The sequence below is a fragment of the Terrapene carolina genome, unplaced genomic scaffold (assembly GCF_002925995.2).
Source record: "Terrapene carolina triunguis isolate 2854851 unplaced genomic scaffold, T_m_triunguis-2.0 Scaffold212, whole genome shotgun sequence".
Lineage (NCBI taxonomy): Eukaryota > Metazoa > Chordata > Testudines > Emydidae > Terrapene > Terrapene triunguis.
In genome coordinates, this window is record NW_020664563.1 from 4,582,852 (window position 1) to 4,594,065 (window position 11,214).

The window sequence follows — 11,214 nt, forward strand, 5'->3', positions numbered from 1 at the left end:
ATTTGAAAAACAAATTGGTCAATTTCAAGCCCTGCAAACTGAAAGCAATTTACAATTTTCAAATGGGTGCAATGGAGCTGTATGAAATTAAATTGCATTCTTCTTTTTTTGATCCTTTCCAGTGTACAAAGCAGGGAACTACATGCACAAGTCACTGTTTTCAAATGAAAATATAATATAGGGTTGGTGGCTCCAAAAGGTGAATTGCCAAACTTTTTGGGTGCAATTTTGGTGGCCAATTTTGGAAATGTGGCTCATATTCTGTCATTGCTTTGAAATCTCGACTAGTTCCGTGTTTACTATACAAATAATAAATCTCTCAGAGTATTGAAAAGCTGCCTTCTGTCAATACTGTTCTGTTTTTCTGCATTGGAATTGAGAAACTGTTTTAATCCAGATACCAAAACTCTTGTAAAACAAATCCTTGTGGAGAGAAAAACAATCAGACTCTGCAATATATTGCAAATGCTAGGATTTGTGCATTTCATAACTTGCCCTTCCTCTTGTTCTTTCGAAGAGCTTTGTGAACTCAGCTCCTTGTCTGAAAATGTTGGGGGTTTTTCATAAATGTTTGCAGTTTGCTGGCTGAGTTTCATTTCAAAGCCGCCTTCCATTCTGGGCCTGGAGCCAAATGAGAGTTCCGTTGTCTACATCAGTTTCATGAGGAAATGCTGGCTAATTGCTTTCTGCAGCTACACAGTGATGAAACACATGCATAAGCTCCTCCCTTTTCCATCTTATCCCCTGCATATAAATTCCGTCCAGGGCTACTCATTCTTGGTGTCAAGAACTCAGGAATTCTTGCAGTATTTTTTAAATGTTGCTGCTGCTGTTTGGTTTTGAGCTGTCTCATCTCTAGCAGTTTGAGAGCTAAGCAACATGGAAATATCAAATTTCCTGGAGAATGGGAATATTCCCAAGGAAGCAAACAATTCAGGATGCAATCGGATGAACCTTTGCACTTTGGCTCTTTTAATACTGGTTGTGGTTCCACTTTTGATAGTCTGCTTTCTGTGCCTTCATAGCCAGGTAAGGAGAGCGCAAAAATACTAGCGAGTATAGTATATTAGTATTAATTATTTTTATTATGACTGATATCTTGGATAATTGTAACCTTTAGTTCTGTTCCTTCTTGGAGCCAATGCTTTGTCAGGACTGCTTTCAACTGCCCAAGCGCTTTAACCACTTCTTTTGGGAAACTGTTTCATTCATTTTGCTTTCATTTAAAAATGATAAAAAGTCAGTGCTTTCTTCTCATCTGTCCTCTTCTACTATGCCCACTGTTGTTGTGCATTATTATTATTTATTATTATCTGGCAATACCTATTAAGGGAAGGGCTAGACTAGGAGTCCATTGGTTCAGCATGCCTCCAACCTCATAAAGCCTGATCATGTAAAGTGCTAACACCTTCCACTCTCAATAGAAGTCACTAATTTTCTATTGCATTGTACTAGTTCTATGGTGGCATGACTGCACTCACATGGGAGCAGAGTACGCTCAGCACCTTGCAGGATGCACTGAGCATTTTCTAAAATTGCCCCTATTGGTTGCAGCTTTAATTTGGCCCCCTTGTATGGGTGTGTTATGATAGCTTTAATTACACAATCACATTGAAAAAAGAACAGGAGTACTTGTGGCACCTTAGAGACTAACAAATTTATTAGAGCATAAGCTTTCGTGTGCGTGGGCTGTAGCCCACGAAAGCTTATGCTCTAATAAATTTGTTAGTCTCTAAGGTGCCACAAGTACTCCTGTTCTTTTTGTGGATACAGACTAACACGGCTGCTACTCTGAAAACAATCACATTGCTACTTTCTCCACAGGACCCCTGTCTTGTTCAATGTATAGGTTGCACAGGTAACCATAAATCTGGTATTTCCTCTTTTCAGTGTTTGACTTTTAACCTAACATTTATGTAATGTAGTCGTCTTTGTATTTATAGCTTGACCACAGAACAACTAAGGGGACACATGCCAACTGTCGGCCAATTTCCAAAGGGTTCAAACACCGAAGAGAGGGAGGAATTTTTAAGGCAGTAGAAGAGGGTAGAGAGATGTATATCCAGGAGGAAAAGGATGGTACTAAGCAAAGGAATAGGTTGACTATCAGAAGAAACTATCCGTTGGGGAGATCTCTGACACTGTGGAATAGCATGAAACATGTCACTTGAAACATTTGCAACTAGGCTGGCCAAAGCAATGGAGCAGACAATCCTGCCCTGGCATGGGAAGGTCAAGGGGCCCAGTTCAAGCAGGTGTGACTCCACTGAAGTCAATGGAGTTGCATGTGCTTACCTCAGGACTGAATGTAGCCTAAGAGATCTCTAGCTTCTCTTCACAGTGTTCTGCACTTGGGAGGTGAAGGCTAAAGATCCCCCTCCCTCCCTGCACAGCCCATTGATACGTGGAATTTTACTCTCATTCCTGAAAGGTGAACACTCGCTTTTGGAGAATCCAACCCCTTGCTCTGGATGTTGTGTTTCTAGTATCCAGCTGGGCTGCAGCCTGTCTTCAGCTATAGCTCCAGGAATGGGGGAAGAAGTTCCCTATTTAGATACTCAGTATCTAGGGTTACCATATTTCCACAATCAAAAAAGAGGACAGGGGGGAGCCCCGCCCTAGCCCCGCCCCCACCCCGCCCCCATCCACTCCCTCCCACTTCCCACCCCCTGACTTCCCCCCTCAGAACCCTAACCCCCCCTGCTTCTTGTCCCCTGACTGCCCCGACCCTTATCCACTCGCATGGGTGGCAGGGTTGTAGAAATTTTGGTGTTGCCCAGAACCCCCCACACACACCTGCCTAAGGCTCTGGGAGGGGGGTTGGGTGGGGGGAGGAGGTCTGGGGTGCAGGTCCTGGGCTGGGGATTAGGGTGCAGGAGGGGTGCAGGGTGCAGGTTCTGGGATAGAGTTTGGGTGCTGGGTGCAGGCTCCGGGCTGGGGCAGGGGGTGGGTGTGCAGGAGGGGGTGAGGGGTGCAGGCTCTGGGATGGAGTTTGGGGGTGGGAGGCGGTGCAAAGGAAGGGGGTGCAGGCTTTGGGAGGGAGTTTGAGGGCAGGAGGGGGGTGTGGGGAGGGGGTTTGGGGATAGGAGGGGATGCAGGGGTGAGGGCTGTGGGTCTGAGGATGAGGGGTTCATGATGCAGGAGGGGGCTCAGGGATGGAGCAGAGGATTAGGGTGTGGGGGATGAGGGCTGGGGCTGAGGGGTTTGGGGCGTTGGAGAGGCTCAGGGCTAGGGTGGAAGGGCAGGGTAAGGGCAGCCTGTCTTCCCATTAGTAGATGGGGGACACTAGGACCTGGGGGCAGCAGACAAGGGAGAGACAGGCGGGGGGGGTCCACGGGGGGACGGGACGCAAGGAGGGGGGCTGGCAGGTGGAGGCCGAGGACCCATCCAACACTCCCCCGCTCCCTGACTGCTCCCCCCCGCCCCCCGACTCCCCTTACCATTCTGGCTCCATGTGTTTGCAAAATACTCTGCCCGGTGGGTCGGTTTGTGTGTTACACAGGGCTACAGACAGAGGGAGGGGGGAGCAGGGGAGGGCTCTGGCTGCTGGAGGCCAATGGGAGCGGGTCAGTTGGCCCAGCCGCCCAGTCAGCAGCCGCACTCTGCATGGAAGGGAGGGAGGGAGGCGAGGGAGAAAAAAACCCCGGACATTTTAACCTTGTAACCAATTCCTCCCGGACGGCTATTTAGAGACGCAAAAGCCAGACATGTCCGGGGAAATACGGACGGATGGTAACCCTATCAGTATCAAACACCTCCAGGAAATATGATGGCTGTGGCTGTGGTGTATATCATGAGTTACACTAGGGGATATATATATATGGAGATATACCTATCTCATAGAGCTGGAAGGGACCCTGAAGGGTCATCGAGTCCAGCCCCCTGCCTTCACTAGCAGGACCAAGTACTGATTTTGCCCCAGATCCCTAAGTGGCCCCCTCAAGGACTGAACTCACAACCCTGGGTTTAGCAGCCCAATGCTCAAGCCACTGAGCTGTCCCTCCCCCAGGGATCCTCCCTGTAAGGTGCTGATCACTCCTTCAAAATGCAGAGCACCCTCAATTCCCATGGGGCTAGAGGGTGCTCAGCACCTCACAGGAGCACAACCTGTCAGAACAGAAATGTATAAAGCGTTTAGGAGAAAAATTATCTTGGTGCAACTTTTTTTTTTCTTTTAAGTTCTCCCTCTTCCCCGTCCTGCCATTCTATTTTGGAGGCATAACACAGGAGTCTCATGACATGCACTGTGCTCAAAATTGCATACCGCTGACAGTAAATTACATGTGATACTGGCAAAGTAAAGCACACGCCATCCCGTAAGAGTTCCATCTCCTTCCCCTTTCTTTCCCACTGCAGAGAGAGCACTGTCTGAATAAACAAAAGCTCTTCTTTGCACTGTAGTTAGGGATGGGGAAGACCAACTGATTGAATCCATCCATCTGCAAGGGCAGGACAAGTTTGCTAGTTTGGTATTTGCCATTGAGTGAACATCGCTACAAACTTGTTATATAGGGCTAGATTGTGAGCCCCTTATGCACAGTGTCGAGCCATTACTCACAGGAGTAGTTCCATTAAAGGCAATGTGAGTGAAGAGTTTGCAATCTGGTCCTTAACAGAGTGGGTAAGCTGGGCTTACTCCTGCTCCCATCTGCAAACGCTTTCACAAGCTGAAAGAATAAAAGGCCCTGCTTGCGATCCTGGGGAAGAAGCATGGCTGAGAGCTCAAAATGAAGGAGGAGGCAAGATGGCAGAGTTCTAGTCCTGCCGATGATGTCATTTGTGACATCTAGGGCTGGCCTTAGGGAAAATGGTGCCCTGGGCGAACTTTCTTTGAGTTTAAGCACAATCCGGTCACACACCTGAAGTTTACTGGAGAAGCTTGTAAGTCACAGTAGGGACTGTGTGCACCTACAGCAGAGACCGCTGCAAATGGCACAGGCAGCCCATATGCTCAGTGCTAGCTCGTCGTAGCACCTGAGCTTCTGGCACCAGTGGTGAGAATGCCAGGTTGGCGGCCGTGCAAGCACCGGGGGGATGGCAGCGCTGTGAGGCACAAACAGAAGCCCAGCCCAGCATGCATCCAGCTCGGCTGCTGGGAACTTGTCCAGGGAGCTCTGCTGCCTCCACTCCTCAATGCCACCCAACTTTGGATACCACTCTGCAGTCCCAGGAGCATTCGCCACCAGCCCGGGCGTGCCCCATCTGCCCTTGCTTCGTGGGCATTAGGGACAGGTGAGCAGCTACCCTGGTGGGCAGGCTGTGCCAGGCAGCCCAGGGTGATTGCAGGAGACACCGGGTGGAAGCAGATCTCCGAGCCCCAAGGGCAAAGCCTGCCCTGCAGAGCATTCCCCCAGGCCCACCGGGGCTCCTGCAGCTTGCCCCCAGGGCAGACCCTCCCCAGCCACAAGTTACAGCAACAGACCCTGCAATTTTAGCCTCTCCCCTGGCTGGAGCTGGACCACCCCACCTGCCCCCTCCACCGAGCTGGGACACCACATGTGCCAATGAAACCACCCACAACTGGGGAGCAGACCCCAGCCGGTGGGCGCTCACCTCTTACCCTGCCTGGGCGCCGGCACCCTCTTGACCATGGCATCCTGATCATCGCCCACCCGTAAGGCCAGCCCTGTTGACTTCACATGAATCACTTTAGCTCCCTGTACTTCAATGGAGAGAGCCACGGGGTGGGAAGATTAGTCACAGGGCTTTGAGGCCTTGGATGGAAGGTTCTAGAGAAGGGCAAAGTGTCATCTATGTGTTTTGAGCTAAGGTGTTCTGACCACCCCAATCTTTTGGGCAGCTGAGTCAGTTAATAGAATTATCCCTGGACAGTGGGCATTTCGCTGGCAGCATGGAAGGAAAGGCTCAGCTACGTATTAGCTGAAAGCTATGTCAGTCGTCATGTCCCTTGAACAAAGAGTCATTTCCTCCAGTTGCTAGAAGCAGATGCTGAAATACCACAGTGACAGGCCGAGTATAAGAACCTAAGCAGAATACTGGTTATGGGAACTCAGTCAGGATCAGTAGGTTAAAACTAAGGTACACAATAGTGCAGGTGTTTGTCCGGTAGCCTTATGTAGATCAATGTAAAATACTGCATGTTTCCACTGTAAGCAAAGTCTGGCAGGACTTTGTGTTGTAGCATCTATGAACTACTGTAGCCATTCATGCCAGGAGATCTGGGACAAAATCTAGGCCAATGCACAAATGCAATGACCTTTGAAGTCCCATTTCATATGGATCAGTCAGACAGCTGGCCAGTATCCACAGGACAGATGGAGTACTGCCAACTTATGGATGTAAACAGACACATTTTCACTCTACTGTGTGTTTTCCAAGCTGTGGGACATTCCTACAAGGGTGGGCAGTAAAAAGGACTAACCAGGGTCTGAATTCATTCCCGTTAAAAATATGTTTAGACTATATGGGCAGTGGCCGTCTTTCTTAATAATATATGTACTTAGCACCTATCACAAAGGGGGTCCTGATGGGGCTCAAGGTACAACAACAGCAATAACAGATAATAATCATTGATGATGAAGAGGAGGAGGAGGAGAAATCTTTCCAGATGGGTTGTTGCTATTGGTAGTTTCTGTATGGGAGAGGCGAAGAAATGGAATTGAAGTTGCCACAATTAAGAAGTGAGGTGATTGTCTCCCCTAATAGGTACTAATGTCTGTGGTTTGTTTTTATATTTGGTGCAAAAGCCCAAGAAAATATGCACAGAAAACAATTAATAATTAATCATTAATATTTAATAATAATAATTAATAATATTTAATAATGTAAAATATTTTAGGCCACTACTATCTAACATAAGAGATTTACACTAATATTTGAAATTGTTGATTGTTTACACTTGTAAGTAAGAGAGTTACTTCCCTTTTCCCATTTCATATGGATCAGTCAGACAGCTGGCCAGTATCCACAGGACAGATGGAGTACTGCCAACTTATGGATGTAAACAGACACATTTTCACTCTACTTGTGTTTTCCAAGCTGTGGGGCATTCCCACAAGGAAAGGCAGTAAAAAGGACTAACCAGGGTCATGCTCAGACAGACCCTTTGGTTGTTCTCCAGAGTCTTAGCTTTCATTTAAAAAAAATTAGTCTCTGGCTGTTATAGTTGGGGAGAAAATCTTCAAAACCTGATATGAGTACAAATGATACGTCTACCTAAATTTGCAGACAGCCTGAAACTATAGCTGTGAAATGCAGCATTCAACAGGGGCTTACTCAGATTTCAGTGATGATTCTTTGACATCACTGCTAGCTCTTTCACTGCTCTTGAAAAGTAATGTTTTATTGCAGTTTTAAATAAAATAAACCAAATCAAACATTTCTTAACTATATGTCTTTCCTTAAAACCACAATGTAAGAGACAATACAATTTGATTTCATTTAATAAAAACTGGCAAAGCCACATGAAAAGATGGAGTAACAATGTTCCTGGAAGGTTATCTGTGTGATTTAAACCCAGAAGCTCTGCATTTAAACGTATAAGTGTCTATCCCCAAAGCTAAAGATCCAGAGCTGTTACCTTGGGGGCAGTAACAGATTCATAAACCTCTAAACATGCTTTACCCACTAGAGGGTGACAAAGAGACAGACTATGTAAGCATGGGGTACAGTTACATGGCACCAGCCAGTGCTGTGTGATGTCTGGAGGTATCCTGTGTCGTTTAGACTCTTACTCTTAGAAACACCAAAACCTCCGCCAACATTTAAAATTAAAACAGCCCTAGGGCGAGATGCCATTTGGGTTAAGCAGCTGCTTTCCAGTGAAAGTGAAGAGCCAATTGAAAGAGACCCAATAGAAGTCTGTCTCCTCTGATAACAGAAAGACTTCTGCTGCCTGGGACCTCTCCCAAACACACAAAGAACATTAGTTGATAGATGTAAAAGTCCCAGGCCATAACATGCAACATCCTGACCAAACTTTGCTTCTCTCCACAGTCTCCGGAGATCTGCTGGGCTCATGCAACTTGTAAGTATCAAGATACTGGAGTGGTTTTCTGATTTTTACCATTCACACAGTGCGGTGAAGGCGACTAGATCACAATAATGTACTCAGCAGGCTGGAGTATTTCTCCCCTATCTATGAACAACAGTAAATAATGAAAACAGAGAAACATGAAGCCCAGGTGATCTAGTGGCTATTGTAGGCAAGCGGGTGTCAGTCGCTTTTCAGTTCTGTTCCAAGCACTAGCTAGCGGTATCTTATGAATCATCTCTCTTAAAGTGCAGTTCTGCTTTGAAACATGACTGTACAAACAGCATCCTGGGGTTCCATATTTATTGTCTCTCAGTGACGGCAGATCAAATTCTCAAATGTTACTAATTTAAAAAGGGGGGGGGGGAGGGTTTGTCCTAACTGCTAGGCCTGTAATCTCATCCTGGGATCTGAAAATCAAGCTGAAGCCTTTTGGCTTAATGCAGCAGCAACAAGAAAGATTTTGGAAATGAAACTTGTTACATCTGTGAGCAAGACCTTGTTTTAGCTTGTCAGTTCCTTACTGACTTAAGCTAAATTGATATAAAATCCTCTTAACCCAAATTAAGAATGTACCAGATTAGTTTCTAAACAGACATAATTAAATCAGCAGAATTTTTCTGTGTAGACAAACCCTTCATTAACAGTTCTGTTGATGATGTCTGAGTGTCTGGATAGACTCCAGCAGTCACCCCGAGAGGTGCTGGCTCTGGAGCAATAACAGGACTAAACAGTAGGAAAATGCTGTTATTCAGCATAGAAAGCAGATACGATTCTGAACACAAACATAGGCATCAGATCTGGTGAGTCAGGAAATACTGTATCCACAGTCACTTTTCAGAGTGAAAAGTTTACTCGCTGGGATGGGCTGGATTTGTGTCTGCTGACTGAAACAGGAAGGTGCCCTCACCACAATGGCCAGTGAGGAGAGGGAGTTAGTTGTTGGAGAGCACTGCTTACCTTTTAGAAGCGGAGGGAGAGCTGGGCTTCGCCCTGCTCCCCTTTACCTTAACCCGGGTTGACTCCAGTGGGCCATGCTGATTTAGACTGGCTGAGGATCTGCCCCCTGAACAGCAGTCGAATGATTTAATTAAGTAAGATGGGCTCAGACCCAAACCCTGGACCTAAAGATCCCCTCACTTCATGGGTGTCAGAATCTGAATCTGGGTCTGAATAACAGAATCCCAGCTCCAAACAGCCCAGAACTCTGGGAGTTGTTCAGAGTCTGGGTCCTGCTCTGAATTTTGTGGCTCAGACCCTTCCCTTTCTTCCCCAAAGACCTCAAATCAAAGAGATAAGGAAAAGGTAAGAAGGGATATGAACTAATGGAGAGCATTTACAAAATGACAAGGGAAAATCTAGGAAATGGGCTAGCCTTTGAAATATAATTAACCACTTTGTATGCTTTTCGCTTTGTTTTCTTCCTTGTCTGGTTCCTTTATGGAAGCACCTTCAGATGATCATGGTCATTACATCATATGGAAGTGGAACTTGACAGACTGCAGTAGCTTCGTAAGGAATGACTCTGACCAAAAGCTGGAGATCCTGCAGAGTGGCATGTACTTCATCTATGCCCAGGTGACCCGCATAAAGGAAATAGAAAGTTATTTTACGATGATGCTGTACAAAGATGAGAATATTCTCCTCAACCAGATGACTGGGACAAATACTGGGGAGAAAACTGCCTCCATCAATTTCGGGAGACCTTATTTTCTGAGCAAGGGGGAGAAGCTGTTCTGTACAATCAATAGCGGACTTGGACACATCTTGAAAGACAATCAGACTTACTGGGGGCTGTACAAAATGTAACAGACTTCCACTCGGAGTCAGCTTCTCTCACCCTCCAAGGAACATTAGGAATCTAACCCTTGAGTCTGAAATGTTTGCAATTTCTCTGCATCAAACTCAATACAATGATGCTTTGGGCTTTCTCATCTTCCTGTTGAAGTAATTCAGGGTACACGCTCAACAAGACGTGAATGTGCGACTCCGGTAATGACATCAGATTGTCACAAGTTATGGGAGGAAGACACTTCTAGAACAACTGTGTGAACAAAGAAAAGCAATACCTTGATGTGTTAGAAATGTTAGTTCTAAAATCCCAGGCAAATGAGTCACTATGTTCTGCCCATTCTGCACTGGTAAACAGTTCCACTCCATGGCTGGCTGCCTTTCCGTGTGGGGTGAAAGTGATTGTCATTTGTATATTTTGTGAAGTGCCTTGAGGGTCCGTGGACATGAAAGATGCTATGTCAATGTAATGTATAATGTACATACTGTACATAACCTGGACAAAAAGTGGCCTGTCTGGGATTGAGGGTCCAACATGTTTAAAGGCAAATGGGATAGACGGACAATTCCTTGCTCCCATCCAGGTCTCTCCTTTCTGTCCCCTTTTCTCCTCACATCCATACCTAACTTTAACAAGGGAAACTGCAGCTGTCCCAATTTCCCCTCAGGGTGAACCCTGCCCCATCATCCCTGGGGATTCACACTGTTTAGGAGTTCTGCATTCAGAATGAATGCAAACTATATTTTCTCTTGGAACCATTGAGTCCAATGCTGGAGTACTGAAGGTGGCACACAGAGCCTGTGTGTCCATATTAAGATTCAGGGTTCCCTTGACCCTCACCATTTTCTATTATACAATGCTTTAACATGGAACTTAACAGGGCAGATAAAGTCACACAGAGCAGCATCTGGACTGGAGGGGGATCAGGCTTCAAATTCTCTTAACGTCTATAGCTGCATTGTGCAGTATAAGCAGATGTAACATTTGTCATTGAAAGGAAGTGGGGTACCCATATCTCTATTGATGGGAGGGCACACCTGTAGAAGTAAAGGTAGAGAAGGAGTGTGATCAGGGCCGGTGCTACCATTTAGGCAAACTAGGCGGTTGCCTAGGGTGCCAAGATTTGGGGGCGCCAAAAAGCGGTGCCCCCAATTTTTTTTACAGCGTTCCTACGCCCCCTCCCCGAGCGCGTGGTCGCCGCTCCACTTCTCCCGCCTGCCAGGCTTGCAGCGCCAATCAGCTGTTTGGCACAGCAAGCCTGGGAGGGGAGGAGAATTAGAGCGGGGGCGGTGTGCTCAGGGAGGAGGCGGAGCAGAGGTGAGCGGGGGTGGGGAGCTGCCGCACAGTTCCCCGGGGAAGGCGCTGCTGCGGGGGGGGGGGGGGGCCTCGGGGCGGGGGGGGAGGGGGCCGGGGGGGGGGGGGGGGGGGG

General features: G+C 47.0%; 1 protein-coding gene across 1 annotated transcript; it reads left to right on the forward strand.

Moving 5' to 3' along the window:
* Nucleotides 1-812: 812 nt before the first annotated feature.
* LOC112107437 (tumor necrosis factor ligand superfamily member 18) lies at nt 813-10,573 on the forward strand. Its single transcript, XM_024201130.3, has 3 exons — nt 813-1,029; nt 7,957-7,987; nt 9,441-10,573. Exons 1-3 carry the CDS (start codon nt 880-882, stop codon nt 9,800-9,802), a joined length of 543 nt encoding a protein of 180 aa, XP_024056898.1. The 5' UTR covers nt 813-879; the 3' UTR covers nt 9,803-10,573.
* The last annotated feature ends 641 nt before the right edge of the window (nt 10,574-11,214 follow it).

Bases quoted from the DNA above. Each gene is read 5' to 3' on its own strand.
- LOC112107437 (XM_024201130.3), top strand. From the start codon at position 880: ATGGAAATATCAAATTTCCTGGAGAATGGGAATATTCCCAAGGAAGCA. The intron at 1,030-7,956 runs GTAAGGAGAGCG...TTCTCTCCACAG, and splicing joins TTCTGTGCCTTCATAGCCAG to TCTCCGGAGATCTGCTGGGC. The intron at 7,988-9,440 runs GTAAGTATCAAG...CCTTTATGGAAG, and splicing joins CTGCTGGGCTCATGCAACTT to CACCTTCAGATGATCATGGT.